Source organism: Taudactylus pleione, unplaced genomic scaffold (genome assembly GCF_031769625.1).
Source record: "Taudactylus pleione unplaced genomic scaffold, aTauple2 ptg001598l, whole genome shotgun sequence".
NCBI lineage: Eukaryota > Metazoa > Chordata > Amphibia > Anura > Myobatrachidae > Taudactylus > Taudactylus pleione.
Genome location: NW_028285995.1, coordinates 177,987 through 194,975, shown reverse-complemented (window position 1 = coordinate 194,975; position 16,989 = coordinate 177,987). Strand labels below are relative to the sequence as shown.

Here is a 16,989-nt window from a genome sequence, read left to right as displayed (position 1 = left end):
TCTATCCCACAATTATTTAAAAAAAATCCACCAATTTTTATGAGGAAGAAGAAGAAACTAGGATGTCATTCCCATAATGGCCACTTAGAAAGGCAGCTTCAGTCATTGTGTATCTTTGGGGAATCAGGTTGTCTTTGCTTAGACTAGATATTAAGATTAGAAACTGAAGTCAGAATAGTTACTGTAGGCTACTTAGAACTAGTTTTACTTTGTTCTACCTTGAGGGTCAGACAATAGATTGATTTGTTATCTACAAGATGTTCACTTTGATCAAGTCATTGCGGAAGTCCAAATATGCTAAGGCATTTGGCAAGGCCTCATGGCAATTTAACATACAGAGAAGTGAAAGCTATTATCATGAACTCTGGACCTAAATTAAGATTCTAGGTTACAATAGATTGAATGCTAATTTGGTTATTTAACGAGGCGGTGTCTCAATAGAATGGAATAAGGGTATTCCTTTGAAGGAAGTGAAGTATGCATATCTTAATGAACAGAACAAAGAGAATACACACAGGTTATGTCACTTTGAGGCATACCATGAGAAAAGCTCAGGTAGATAAGATTAGTGGTATAAATATGAGTTGCAGGAAGGAAGAGGGAGGTATGGTGAATATAGGAGCAGCACAAGATGAAGGCCAGAGGGACATAAAAGATGGTAGATCTGTATCATCCCTTGTATGGTTAAAGAAAATATTTGATACACCCGTGCTGCAAATGCAATTCGGAGTGCAGCTTAAAAATGTGACCTACACACGTCACAGAAATAACATACACAAGCAAACAATATTTAAGCACTCCTCTTTCTAAGGTATATACACAAGGAAAACAATTCAATTCACTTTCTAATAATAAAATAAAGTCTTAAATCTTAGATAAACAGTCACAGATGGTGGATATATTCCTTTTAGCAGTTTCTCCTTTTCATACTATTCATTCTATGCTTTTTTACTGTTTTATGAAAATATTTGAAAGTGGAAATAAATTTGACAGCTCTGCACTATGAGAGATCGTATCTTGTGATTTCTTTGAGATGCTGTTTAACACTGGAGTGGTTCATGCTAGTGTGTTGAAGATTATCACCTAGAAGAAAAGGAGAAACTGATAAAAGGAATATATCTATCATCTGTGAAAGTTTATCTAAGATTTAAGACTTTATTTTATCATTAGAAAGTGAATTGAAATGTTTTCCTTGTGTACATACATCAGAAGGAGGAGCGCTTAAACATTGTTTGCTTGTATCCCTTGTATGGTGTTTATTCCCCTTAATACATATTAAATATGTATTCCATGTACCATGCAATCTTCGATCTCTCACATACCCCATAGCACCCACACACTAAATACTCTATTATATCACCTCTCTCTCTCACACTCTCTCTCTCTTCTATCATCTCTCTATACATCCTCTACGTGTTTTCTTCAGGTAGACTGTATTCCCCAATTTATCAATAAATCCTGGATTTGCTGTAAATGCATGCTCTATTCTATCACCTCTCTCTCTCTTTTATCACCTTTCTAAATTTCCTCTAAGTGTTTTCTTCAGATAGATTTCAATAAATCCCGGATTTGCTGTAAGTGCATGAAGAAACATACGTACCCTACACACACACACACACACACACACACACATACACACACATACACACACATACACAGAACATATTGAAAACTTTAGATGCATTTTAAGAAATGTAATTAAAATGTTCAAATACACAAATGTGATGCGTATAATAAAAACAGCCTCATGTCCTCTCACTTACATAATTAATGCATAACATAAGGCTAAACAGAATTTAATTGTAAGACAAAAAGACAAGTTTAAATTAATGAAGGGGTTAGTATAAAAAGGTGGAAAGGACTTTGAAGTTTGCAAAGTTTCCACCATGTACATTTCCAGTTGGTCCTGTGATCCCACAAAAATCCTGTAGGCATAGCTGGCATTTTCAAGCACCAGATGGGGCATTCACCTATAAATGTGTTACAGTATTTGGCCAATTGCTTTTCCTTTTTCACTTTGCAGTTTTATAAATGACCTGGGGGTAAATTTACTAAAGTGAGAGGTTTTAGAAGTGAGTTTTAAAAGCAATGTTGCCCATAACAATCAATCAGATTCAACTTAACAATTAACTAGCACCTCCTTTAAGATAATAGCTAGAATCTGATTGGTTGCTATGGGCAGCATCACTTTTAAAACTCACTTCTAAAAACTCTCACTTTAGTAAATTTACCCCCTGTAGTGTGTCATTTAGGTGTGTAGTTTCAAAATTTAGATAAAAAATATTCAACAAAAGTATTCTCAAATTATAGTTGCATAAAAATATTGTGTCCATTACAGATTCCACAGTCTTGCTGCTCAGAAATGTGTTTGCCTGGGAACAGAAAGATCCTAAGACCTGGAACACACCCCTGCTGTTATGACTGCATTCCATGTTCAGAGGGAGAAATATCCAATACAACTGGTATTATTTATGTGCTCTATAAACAAGCAAATACAAATGTATCATTATAAATCTATATCAATAGGTCTTTAAAGTTTCAGTATTAATACATTTTTAACAAATATTTTAATAATGAAGTTGGAATCCTAAACTTTGGACACATTTTAACTTAATATGTTGCTGGAAAAAAAATAACCTTTAAACATGTAATTAATACAATTGTAAATTGTCAGGGTAACTGAAACAAAACTTTTTTAAAATAAAGTTTCTATTTAGTTTATCCCAAAAAAGCCCACATCTACAGCAAATGCCCCTGGAAGCATGCTCTTCTTCCATGACCATAATAAATAAAACATAACTTTACAAAGAACTTCACACAGAAGATTAAAATACAGGTTGACTTTTCCATATCCAAATATTCCGAAATACGGAATATTTCAAAATACGGAATATTATTAGCATGACTGAGATAGTGAATCATTTTAATTTTTGATGGCTCAGTGTACACAAACTTTGTTTTAGTCACAAAATTATTGAAAATATTGTATAAAATGACCTGTTGGCTGTGTATATAAGGAGTATATAATACATATATGCATTTTGTGTTTAGATTTGGGCCCTATTCCTAAAACATTTCAATATGGTATGTAAATATTCCAAAATACGGAATATTCCGATATCCAAAATACCCTTGGTCCCAAGCATTTTGGATGTGGGAGACTCAACCTGTATAGCTTTAGTTGGAGTTTAGTTAAGAAAAACTTCAAGGATGTGCATTCCCCAAAGGTTCTTGTGCTGCTCTCCTTTTTACTACTAAATGCAATTTGTTACACAGACTAGCAGCAGAACAAACATTAAGGATTATTGGAGACTATGGGGAGCCTCTCTGGTCAGAGGAAGATAGAGAAAAGACCTACTGTAGCAATGAAAATCATTGAAGATTACAAGGAAGGGGGGCTGTCATTATTATCAAGATAATTTTGTTTTGTTTGTAAAATGTTGCTATAACAAGCTATAGTCAAACAAACAGTAAAAAAGTTATTTTGTTGTTATCATCAACCAATCAAAGTTGGGGAAAATGTAAATGTTTTTCCCAGTGCATGCATCTGATTGGTCAAAATAACCATCTAATCGGATACAGTACATAACAATTAGATTGTAACTGAATTGAATATTTTATTTATTTAGTTATTGGTTGACACTTTCAACAAATTAGATCTCAGATAGTCTGTAAAATAATTTATAAAAAATATCACTCAATGAGCACCAGGAAATGGATGAAGAAGAAAGGAGAAGTACAAAATACAGAAAAAAAGATGATGTTGAAAGAAAAATAATGAATTAATCATTAATTTATTAATATATTAACTAGTATAAATATAACATTCTATGAAATATGAGCATAATTATCCTCTTTAAAAATAAATTGTTAATATTTTTTTTAAAATATACCCTTAAGTTAATAAACACAATAAAAAATGTATATACCAATTTAAATCAATTAACACAGTAAATATACCAATGCAATGGTAATTAAGCAAAACATTATAAATCAATGTAACTATTATTTCATATTAATATCACTACAGATTACCTACCTCACACCCCCCACTCCATCACTTACCTCATTACTATACATACATAAATGGCATACAGTGCAAAGTTAGGTGCTTATCTTAAGTGCTCCAAAGCTAATTGCCTCATGTGCCAGACCCACAGGAACTAGTAAACCCTTCCCCTGGTTTTCATTCATGTATGTTTAGTCCTGAGAAAAGGACACTGTGCAGTCTTGAAACATTGACCTGACTTTCATGTTGCGTTAAAGATTTGTTGGGATAACACATTTTTCTATAAACATCCAGCGAGTGCTGCCTCAGTTTTAATATTTGGAAACATGGATCTATGTTAACAGGATATATATATATATATATATACAGCAGAAAACAGGCAGCACTCATAGGACTATTATAGAAAGGAATTTTACCTTCAAGTCATTGCTTTGACAACGTTTCTCAAGGCTCAACTGCTTAATACAAAAACCACGCTATTTATAAGAACAAACATATGTACATTGGTGCGCATATCAAGAAGACAATAATGTATCAAAACATAAGTATAGACCATATCGCCTAAGGAGATGAAGAACCCGGTATACTCTAATATAGTAATGGAAATATAGTAACTGACTAGCAATATCAAAGCACACATATAGACCATGTCATCTAAGGATATGAGAAGCCCCATATCATCTAATGTATTATTGAAGATCTGGGAACTGGCTGTATCAGCTATGAAAAAGATCTGAATCAAACCCCCAAAAGGATTAAAAAAATTATGATAAAAATTAACTAGGCCATAATGTAGTTATAATGAATAATGCATATATATATATATATATATATATATATATATATATATATATATATATGAAATGTAAATATAAAAAGAAAAAAAGAAAGAAAAAAAGAAATTAGGTAATCACAAAAATCTGCAAAAATGAGCCCTATTCTACAAAAGGGCAAAAGAAAACCCCAAAAAATTCACTAGAAATAAAAAAAAATTAAAAAATTCAAAAAAATCAGGTAAGTGATAATAAACCTCCAAGGTATATTGAAATTATAAAAAACAGGATAGTTGCAGACTTTCATTGAGCCCATATGGGGCCACACTTCATCAAATGGATCCATCTTGCTTTGAGTCTCAAAAGAGATTTTTCTCTATCGCCTCCTCTGATGGGGGTTGGAATGTGGTCCACCACTTTGTAATGCAAGGTAGCCAATGGATGGTTATGTGATTTAAAATGGCGTGCCACTGGTTAGTCAGACTCCTTGCCATTTAGGGCTAGAGGAATAGCTAAATGGTGTTGTGCGATTCTTTTGCGGATTTGACAAATCATCTTCCCAATATAAATCAGGCCACATGGGCATCTTATGGCATAAATAATGAAGAAACTTGTACAAGTCAATGTCTGTTTGATAAAGATCTTCCGGCCAGAGTACGGGTGCATGATGTAATCTCCTGTCTCCATGTACCTGCAGGTGACGCACCCCAGACATTGATAACAGACTGGTTTCTTTGTAAGAAAATTCTTTTGTTGTTTGTTCAAAAATCCAGTGACATCATTTCTAACTAGGCAATCTTTTAAGGTAGGGCCTCTTCGGTAACCTTGCATAACTCTGTGGTCTTTTAAACATTTGAGATTCGGATCCGTGGTGATCAGTGGCCAGTGTTTGTTAACTGCTTGATTAATTGCAGTACTTGCCTCATTGAAGGTGTTGATAAAAATCATGTTATTCTGCAGATTTTGCTTTGATTTACGTGACTGGTGTAAAGATGTTTCTCTTGGAGTATTCAAGGCCTTATTCCGAGCTTTCTCCAGCTCTTTCTGGCTATAACCCCTACATCAAAATTTCTGTAGCATGAAGTCCATTTGTTTTCTCGATTCCTCTTCATCGCTAACAATGCGTCTAATTCACATAAATTGCGAGAAGGGTAAATCTTAAGTGCTGGGGGGTGGTGGCTTGTACCATTCAGGAAAGTGTTCCTAACTGTTGTCTTCATGAAGATGCTAGTATCATCTGTCAGTCCATTCCACGATAACTCAACCTCCAAAAAGTGGATTTTAATGGGATCATGTTCAAACGTGCGTACCAGTGTACATATGTAAGCCCACATTTTTAGATGTTATATGTTTGGTGTTGGCACTTGTTAGTATAACTGCTGGATGCCGATCAGGGTACAAGTACGCACGTATGCTGCAGGACCAGGATTCCAGTACCCGATGCCATTTGTGCATCGGGGCAGGGCTTAGTTGCCCTGGTTACCAACAGTGACGCAGGCTGGGAGCACATGGGACACGGCTTTGTCACATCACACCTCCTAATGATGGCATCTGGACGGAGCACAGGGTGAGTGTGTGTTTTTTCTTAGAAATAGCGTGGTTTTTGTATTATGCAGTTGAGCCTTGAGAAAAATCTCAATAAAGAGATTGAAACATTGGCAAAATGATGACTTGAAGGTCAAATTCTTTTCTATAATAGTCCGATGAGTGCCGCCTGTTTCCTGCTATATATATATATATATATATATATATATATATATATATAATGTGTGCACTCTGTCCAGAAACTTTAAGCATAAGGGTACCAGCTGATAGAGCAAAAAATAGCCATGGAACTCCAAAATGAGGCTCAAGCAATAATTTTGTTTATTTGCACAATGCAATGTTTCAGGTCAGGTCCATTGTATTTAAGATAATTTTTGGAGTGCCGTATATATATATATACATACACATCATTTAAAAAATAGTAAATAATATTGAAAACATCTTATGATATAAATTCAGAATAAAAAATATAAAAATATATATATTTTAGAACAATATATATAAAAGAAAATAAATAATAAATAATTACTCCACTTAATGGGTGTGTGTTATAGCTGGTGAGCTGAGAAAGAGGTCTAAAAAACTATTAGTTCTTTTATTCATACTATAAAAGAAGGAAACAGTAACCTTCAATTAAACATTAAAACCACACAATCACACAGCAGTGTTATTTAATAAATACACAAAATAGGTATTGAGCAATTCAGAGGACCTAGATCCTCTCAGTCCTGAGTTAACCTCACCTCCCCAGGGGCAGGATCAGAATAGATGTTAATAAATATATTCCTATTATGCCACAATGGAAGCTTGCATTAAAACAGTTGATGAATTATTTTTCACTTCGTTCCTTATAATATACCAGCAAGTTGCCCTCAATAATCTCCAAAGAAAGGAAATTATTCAGTGGTCTGATTCATCAGAAGGAACACAATTTATTGTAACAGGAGTGATCTCCCATTCTCTTTATTTCCAGCTACTTAATCACATCTGCATATGGGCTGACTCCAGTACAAATAGAGAGCGGCCGCTCTATGAGGAGACATTTCACAGTCCCTTTGGTCAGCAAGTCACTCGATCCCAAACAGCAGCTGGTTTAAGTGTAAACACTGTAACAGTGTGTGACACTGTAACAGATAGGACGTACTCACGATAACAGCAGAGTTCTCCTAGCCGGCTCAGATACAGGTATTCAGTGTTGTGGGGAGAATCCTGTATAGCTCTCAGTGCTCCCAGAAGGCTTGTATAATAGGATCTTTGCAATCGCTCAGAAGCCTGTAAGGGGGTAAGTGCACTGAAGAAGAACCCCCTTTCCTTTTTTCTTTTCTTTCTTTGAATCACTTTATTAAAAGGGGCATCAGAGGCACTCCTGGCACGAGACATGATTTTTTTTAAAGAAGAATAATCTATACTACAGATATTTATAAAATACAAATACAAATACCAACAAGACACCACTCATGCTAATACATTTCATTAAGTGGTTAACTGGTGCAGGAATATAACTTTGCATTCTCAAATACTAGGATCTTTGCAATCGCTCAGAAGCCTGTGTAGGGAGTCAGGTCTGGTTCATAGAGTCCCAATGATATGTTCTTGATTCCTTTCTCCACTTGTTGCAATGGCAGTTTCTTCAGAAGGTAATTAATAAGGTGGACTTTCTTTCAAACATTTTAATATCACTCCTAGTCAATAGAATGCTATTGGCAATTATCCACCTGGATTAAAACATGATTATCCTTCAACTGTGTCTCAGGTTACCACAATGCAGATTTATTTTCAGACACCTAATACTTTAACCTTAATCAACAATATCTTACCTAGAACCTACAAATGCACTTCAAAAATAATAAAAAAATAATGGTAATACATAGTAATTTTTACATATATCAGAAGGCACCATTCAAGAGTGTTATTAATTTGTCTAATTTTGAAAACCTTGAATCAACTTAAAGGAATAGAGAAAACACACTTAACCATGTCTGTCTGTCCCAATAAGCAAATAGCCCTGGGTTTAAATTCCAATCAATGTCAGATTTTAATCTTTTAAAAGTTTAAAAATATATTCTTATTAGAGAGCAATAGTACATCAAGTAATTAATCACAAAAACATTTAATATTAGAGTGTTGTTCATTTATCCAATTTTCTATAACTTACATAAACTTCAAGGAATAGAAAAAACACACTTATCCATGTGACTATGGCTATAGTTCACCACAATAGACATCTGTCTCAACAGACAAAGTGCCCTGGGTTTAAATCCCATTAATATCAGATTTTTTTTCATTATTTTAAAAAGTATCCATATTGGAGAGCAAAAGTACATAGAATGATTCATTACAGAAACATTTAAAACTGGAGTTAGAGAATTATAATAATGAGCACTTAATTATTATGACAGTTCATAGACAAACACAATCATTGTTAATTTAAATTGTGCATAGTAGAAATCCTGTAATCTCTACTCAGTATTTCCAGACAGGATATTATTTGAAAAAATTCACATACTGATTCTATTTGCAGTGGCATAACAATGGCCCCCTCAGACCCCGCGCGGGCTTCAGGGTGCTGGGGGGGGCGTTGCTATGCCACTGCAACTGTGCACGCTGGCCTCTGAAGTGATAAGAGGCTAAAGAAGCCTCTGTTCGCTTCAGAGGCCAGCGTTCCCAGTGATGCAGTGCACAAGTGAAGTCATGACATCACCCGCGTAGTGAGGAGCCTGTGCGGCTGAGCCTGCTGGATCAAGTTAGATCCATTCAGCATGGCAACGAATGCATGGATGGCTGCCGCGTGGAGTCAGTGATGCCCAGCGTGGTCAGGTAAGTACTGGGGACAGGTAAGTACTGGGGGGGCACTGCATAAGGGGCACTACTTTAAGGGGCACAAATACAAGGGGCACTGCATAAGGGCCCACAACTACAAGGGGCACTGCATATGGGCTCAACTACAGGGGCACTGCATATGGACTCAAGTACAGGGGCATCGCATATGGGCACAAATACAGGGGCACTGCACATGGGAACAACTACAGGGCACTGCATATGCGCACAACTACAGGGGCACTGCATATAGGCACATCCACAGGGTCCCTGCATAAGGGGCACAACTACAGGGAGCACTGCATATTGGTTTAACTACAGGGGGCACTGCACATGGGAACAACTACAGGGAAATGCATATGGGCACAACTACAGGGGCACTGCATATGGAAACATCCACAGGATCCCTGTATAAGGGGCACAACTACAGGGAGCACTGCATATTGTGTAAACTACAGGGGGCACTGCATATGGGCTCAACTACAGGGGACACTGCATATGGGCACAAATTCAGGGGCACTGCACATGGGAACAACTACAGGAGCACTGCATATGGGCACAACTACAGGGGCACTGCATATGGGCATATCCACGGTCCCTGCATACTACAGGGTCTCCTGCATAAGGGGCACAACTACAGGGGGCATTGCATAAGGGGCACTACTACTGGAGTCATTGCATAGGGGGCACTACTACAAGAAGCACTGCGTAATGGGCACAACTACAGGGGCACTACTACAGGGGGCACTGAATAAGGGGCACTAACTTGATACATGCAGTTTACAGGTTATATGCTATGTTCCCAATCTGGTTCTATATGGACGTAGTAACTGTGCAACCTGTCTTGAGATGTGGTGACAGACTGGCAGGAGCAGAGAGGAGGGTGGTGAGGTAGATCTTTCAGGGTGGGATGTAATGGGTATTACTGTGTGGCATAATATGTAAGAGGCATTACTGTGTGGCACAATGACACACCTCTGACAAAACCGCCGGGCACAGAGAAATGCGCTAGAAGTGTCCTAGGAAGGTCCCCAGTGGTACTCTCTGATATCATTGTATCATGGGTGTGTATGCCCATACAAGCTGCTGCACTATGGAAGCACTAATCGACTTATACACCTCCCGCCGCTGAGAGAAGTCTTCTCTTCACCATCCATTCTGTCACCATCCATTCCGTCATTAGTAGGCTCTAATGACCTACGAAGCAGGCTTGCCGTTCGTGGTCACAAACCGGCCGGTGTGTACCACGAGCAGCTGCTGTTCGGACATCACCTTCCCCACAGTTGCCTTGGACTTTTGAGCCTGCCTTACTATCGCCAGAGCGGCTGATACTAGTTGTTCCGGACGGGACGGACTAACGGGTGAGTGCAACAATACCAGCACAGAGTTTAAAAGGGATTCCTTTATTATTCCCTACTTATCACCAAGTGAGTTGATTCATAGCCGACAGAGCACATAATTTAATATCTGAGACTATAACAGCAAACTATATGAGAAATTTCTCAGGTTTATACAAGTTGGCTCACCGTTCAGGATACATTATTACCGTTCTCACTGAATATATGTTGCAACTAATTAGATGATTCCAGGAGATTACTAAATTGCACAAACTGGGACTTATTTATTTTACTGCTGTGCCAACAGAAGAGATTCTGATAGGCACATCCATATATATTTTATCATTTGGTACCACTGTTTAGGCCTTAGTGGTCACTGTAAATGTATTCTTATGTATTTTGTATGTAATTGGAATATGTTTGTCTATGTGTATTAATTAAACTGTGAATATTATTTTTACATATATTTGTGATTGATTAGTTCTCTATTTTTATTTATTTATTTATTTTTTCTGAGCAAGCTTTAGGGTATATTACCAAGCGCTATATGTGTTTTTTCCTTCTTTCTGAGATCTCTTTAGTCCAGATGGTGGCAACCATCGAACATCAGCTGCTGGTTAATTAACCCTGGTACATCTTGTCCACTGTGAGTCTCTATTTCCAGCGCCAAGGGAAATTTTTTATGTCACTGTGTGGCACAATGTGCTATTAGGGGTATTACTTAGTGTGCCATTATGTGTTATAAAGGGAATTATTGTGTGGCATTATGTGTTATAAGGGGCATTATTATGTGGTAGAATGTGCAAGGTGCATTACTGTGTGGCATAATGTGTTGTAAGGGGCATTATGGTGATAGAGTTGTTTAGACAACTCTTTGTTGTTTTAAATTATTAAAAAAGAAATTGTAGTTAGAGCACAAAAAGACAATATATTCATTTGATACTTCCCTATTTTCTCCCACCTTATATCCTGTCCAACATGCTTTTTATAATCCTATTTTCAATTCCAATATTCTATTCCAAGTGTATCATATCAATGATTCAATTTAATGATTACACTATATTTAAGATACAAAAGCTTTCCTGTTTGAACTCATAATATATTTAACAAAAATCTAGCCATCAACTCTCTTCCTCCAAAAGGCGGTGGTGGGGTGATGCACTACTATAGTGGGCTGCAACTACATTCTAATAACACATTTTGTATTAAATTATTAAAACTCTGAATTTAAAATGATTCACACTGAATTTTAAATGTTGATTCACATGTTCTATTAGTAATACCCTTATATGTTTTACAAATGGTTTTGTCATGCAAAATTATCAGCATATTTTCTTTGGATATATTTTTTCAATTATAGTATTATTTTTAAGAGGGGCTAACTGGTTTTGCAAATGTTTTAAATATTATTGCTGTTCTATCTTTTAATAAGTCAATACAGTATCTTCAATAAAATACTAAAATGTTTGGAAATAATAGTTTTTTATATTTTTCCTCTAGTTTTTATTACATTATATTGTATCTATATAAATGATAATAAATAATAATTTTATTCTGTTTTGTAATGTTTGCCTAAAGATCCAGATTCAAATTTTTTAATACCTAATAAGCGATATAGCATCACTAAAGACTTTAAATAAAAGATCACTTTATTAGCCTCTCTAGATAAAAGTATCACAGAGAAAGTGTGAGCTCCAATTCCACATCCAAAGGAAATATAAATCCTGAATGGGATTCTTTGCATTCAAAATTAAAAATGTTTGTTAACAATTGTGCTTACCTGTTTATGATAGTTTTTTTTTACTAATGACAAGCTTTCCTGCCAGGGTGTAGGGGGTGACATCCAAGTTATTAATATATTTTGAGAGAAAAAAAACTGAAGAAAACATTGAGGAGTTGCATTCAGATGAAGCTGCATCTTGTTCTAAATCGTGGTTGATTTCACCAATACTGAGAACCCCACCTGCAACATATGCTGGTGGTAAAATTCCATATGTACAAAAATAAAAAAGTAGTGCGGTTGTCACTCATAAATGAAACTTATTAGGGCACCTCAATTATATATGAACTCCAGAGCTGACTTAGTCTCACCAAATCCCGTACAGACCGCTAGTATTGTAGTAATTCTGATTTCTGGTCATAATACTAAATTCCTATATATCCCCACTCCCCTCACATCTATTGGATGGTGCCAGAGTTCTAAGTAGCAGATACTTAGCCATAAGTATCTGCTTAGCCACCCCCCTGTTACCTCCAAGGTATAACCACTAAATTTCACGGACCGTGCGAGTCCTGTAACTATGATCGTTAACTAACAGGACACATGCGCTGTGTGACTGGTATGTATAGGAAGACTTAAAACATCAGCCAACTGTGAGCAGCACTGACACCATATCCAGTTCAGAACCTGGTCTTGAATGTGTTAAAGTCGACATGTGATTTAAAATTGTTCATTGCTGCTGTGTCACCCTTCCAAATGAAAACAAGTCCAGCAATGTAGTAGCCATAGCACAGAAGAAGATCAAATATATTGTTCTTAAAAAATGAGGGAGAACCTGGTGCTCATGGCAGTCCCCTGTTTTTGGAAAAAAATATTCAGCGTTAAATATGAAAATATTTGTGTTAAACATTTAAATCCCACACTCATACTTTAAGTAATCATCATCTGTAATGCCTATTTCTGAGGTACTGTATATTTGTGTACTGCTATTTAACTGAACATAAGGCGTACTGTAAATCAATAATATAAAGTATTCTATATATAAAAACATATGCCTTAGTTCTATGAATGTATATAGTATTCTGAAATGTGGATCTTAGGAACGATAACATACTAAAGCAGAAAAGTAGAAAACAAAAAAATAGTGAGATAAAATGAAAGGACAGTGGAAACAAGGAATTTAAGAAAAATTCAATAAATAAAAAATAAACAAAGTTAGGTTATGATTTGAGGAGAACTTTCATATTTTGTGTAATTGTTGAGTGTGTGTAATGGTTCTTATGGACTTTTAGCCCAATGTACACTATGTAGAAACAGGTGAATGGACACTGACAGCAAATAGATTTTACTGACATCAGTACTTTGTAGGTCTACCACGTGCAGTGATTACTGCAGTGCAGACACCCTTGTTGGCAAACTGTCCACAAGTTCCTGGACAACAGCAGGCGGTATGTTTTGCCATTCCGCCTTAAGTACAGTGACGAACTGGGAGACTGAAGAAGGTGGTGTCAGCCTAGAATGCACATTTCGCTACAATTCATCCCCTAAGTTCTCAAAGGGGTTAAGATCTGGACTCTGAGCTGGCCAGTATGAATTTTCTGTATATCAGTCCAGCATCACCATGGAAACACGACAGGTGGCCTTGTCATCCTGATAAAAACAATTGTTGTTTCCATAGAACTGTCACAATGTAGGGAGAACAGAGATATTAAGAACATCTCTATACTTCTCAGAGTTAATGTGACTATTCGCTACAACTAGTGGACCCATGCCAAACGAGCTGAAACTTGGGGTGTTTAATCACATTTGTCTACATAGTGTACAAACACCACATGGAGAAACAAAAGTTGCTTCCTTTTTGGGGTCACTTTCTTCCCTTGCTACCCCTGCATGAATGTGGTTAGTTAAAACCTAAACAAGGCTGAAGCTAGTTGTAGTTTAAAGATGACAGTTAGTAAGACCAGAGCCTAGACGTCTATGAGATGGCAAAAAGGATGTGTGTGCTCATCCCAAAATCAAGGGTATTTATGAAATTAGAAAGTCAATATATTTGAAATATGTATTTTCTTGTCACTTTTTCTGTTGTTGGATAGCCCATTAGTGGGTACTGCCTTTAAGCCCAAAATTTCGGCTTTATGTCTCTTATTATGTTGTTGATATGTTTTATCTGTCAGGATTTGATGCGATTGTGTCTTCGACCCTGTGCGTGGGTCATGTGGGTTTGGACTAGAGGAGTGTGAGAATCTGGATGGCTTGATATAGTTCCTTCACATCACATAGGACAGTACCAACTGGAACCGCGAAAGAGATATAATGAGGGGAACTAAAAATAGAACCAAGGTGTTGACGAAGACCCAGAGCAGGGGCGTGCAGTGTGACCCCACTGGTGGTCTTCACCATGGAATCCCTCAAGGAAATTTGGACTCAGCTGCATCCGACGGGCCGGTCGTGGCCCCCTTACTGGGTCACATGGGCTAGCACTAGACAGATAACTGATGACTGTGAAATTTCAGACTTGCACCGATGACTGAGGAATATCAGACTTGCACCAATGACTGAGGAATATCGAACTTGCATCGATGACTGAGGAATATAGGATTTGCACTGATGACTGAGGAATATCGGATTTGCACCAATGACAGAGAATTATCGGACCTGCACCGATGACTGTAGCTAAGGAACCAAGTCAGATTTAACACCAGAGGAAACGCTAACAGATTCAAAACAGCAGTCAGGATCTACTGGATGGGAGCACACATACAAAGCCCACTCTCAGAGCTGTGTGACTTATGGCACTGACAACCTAGGCCCTGCAGACCAGGAAGCTTTATACCCATGGGTAGATCCGCATTGGCTGAAAGTGTCAGCTGAGCACCTGACTGAACAGAATTGGCCTGAATCCGATCATCTGATGCAGGGAAATTGGCACCAAACATGTTGTTGAGCCGACAAGAACAATTCCATGAGAGATGCCAGTACTGCACCCCGAATCCTGCTCACTGCACACATGAGCAGCGCTATCGGCACTCACGGAATCAACCGTGGAGACCACCATAACTGCGCGGGTATCACGTCCCCTGACCGCCAGAGCATGCCAGCATCTGCCAAGCGGCCGAACAGGTAAGAAACAGGGCCTGGTTTTGGAAACATTTCCCGGAATCTTGACAGTATCCCTTGTATCAGATTCAGCACAATGTAAAGCTTGTTTTACATCCTCTCAGGCTAGGCAGGGGTTTAGAGAGGGAGTACTAATTACCTGAGCCAAGGCCTCTTGGAGGGGCCTGGTGGAGGCTTTAGCCAGATGCTAAGGGTGACAAATGTCCTCCTAGGCAGCATGTGCCCAGCTTCCCGGCTCCGTTCATAGTTTTTTACATAATTATTTTTCCTGGAAGGTGCATGGCCACGTCTCCTTATGTCTTTGCACAGGACTTTAATCTGTTTAAATAAATTATTTTTCTTCAAAAATTAAACTAGCTCTGATCAGCTTTATTCTGTTACCTTTAAATGGGGACATGAGGTTTCTGCAAACTCTTGGTCTTTTGCAAATTTATAGCTCTCAACTAGTTAAGTTAAGCAATATCAAATTCAGATTAGCAATGTGACTATGAAGGTGATCTACAGTATGGTATTTAATGCTTTTAGGCAGTGTTTTCCAATTCCAGTCCTCAGGCACCCCTAATTGAGTGGTGTCCATAGAGAGAATAAAATGTCCTGTGTTATTTCATTGATTGGGCACCATATCCTTGCTAGCTGTCCTCAATAATACAATAGATTATTGCTGATCTTACTTGCGCCTCTGGTTCTAAAATGGATAATCTGCAGTCGTCACAATTAGAGTATATTGATAGTTAAAGCAAAGTCTGCTGGCCACTGACACGTTTTATCTGATTGACTTTCTTCAACGCTTTTAGCAATAGTGCTTCTCAGAGTGATCATAAGAGTAGCTTAAGTACTCAGTGATGTCTGTATATATGATATTTCTCTCCTAAATAACTTTTGCAGTATTGCTTGTCTCTGTACAGTAACTGTAACAGTTAGCGCTTAGTAATTATGGTTGTGTCAGGTCTGTATATAAATATGACATAACCAATTTATTTGTATAAAAAAAAATCTTAGTACGAGTTGATTTATAATATTTGGATTTATTAATTAGAGTGTATCAAAATATTACTTAGCTGCTCTTTATCTATCCTCTATTTAAAAAGGTTGCCTTGTCATTTTTCTAAAGCTGCCTAGTGTCGTTTCCATCTCAGAAATATTTCCAAGCTCAGACCCTTTCTCATCCTGGATGCTACTAAACCCTCATACACTCACTGGTCATCTCCAGATTGGACTACTGTAACCTCCTCCTATCTGGCCTCCCCAACTCCCATCTATCTTCTCTCCAGTCTGTCTTCAATGCTGCTGCTCGACTCATCTATCTCTTCAAATGCTCTACATCTGCTTCCCCTCTCCTACAAGCCCCCCACTGGCTCCCCTTCCCTTTCAGAACCCAATACAAAGTTCTCATGCTCTCTTACAAAGCCCTCACCCATTCCTCTCCTATTTACATATGTGACCTCATCTACCTTCACTTTTCTGTCCGCCCTCTTCGTTCAACAAATACACGCCGTCTCTCATGCCAAATGATTTCTTACTCCCACCTCCAAGATTTTGCCCGTGCTACTCCCCACCTTTGGAACTCTCTCCTTCTCTCCATCAGACTCTCCAACTCTCTACAATCCTTCAAAAAGGGCTCTCGAGGCCCACTACTTCATCAAAGTCTTCCAGCTCGCATCCTAACTTGCT

General features: G+C 37.5%; 1 protein-coding gene across 1 annotated transcript in view; it reads left to right on the top strand.

Annotated features, from left to right (window-relative positions):
• The first annotated feature begins 9,100 nt into the window (after window positions 1–9,100).
• Window positions 9,101–16,989, top strand: part of LOC148442158 (vomeronasal type-2 receptor 26-like) — a 70,563-nt gene continuing 62,674 nt past the window's right edge. The window contains exon 1 of the mRNA XM_088464155.1: window positions 9,101–9,144. Coding sequence (XP_088320281.1) covers window positions 9,101–9,144 — 44 coding nt within the window. The remainder of the gene's footprint in view (window positions 9,145–16,989) is intronic.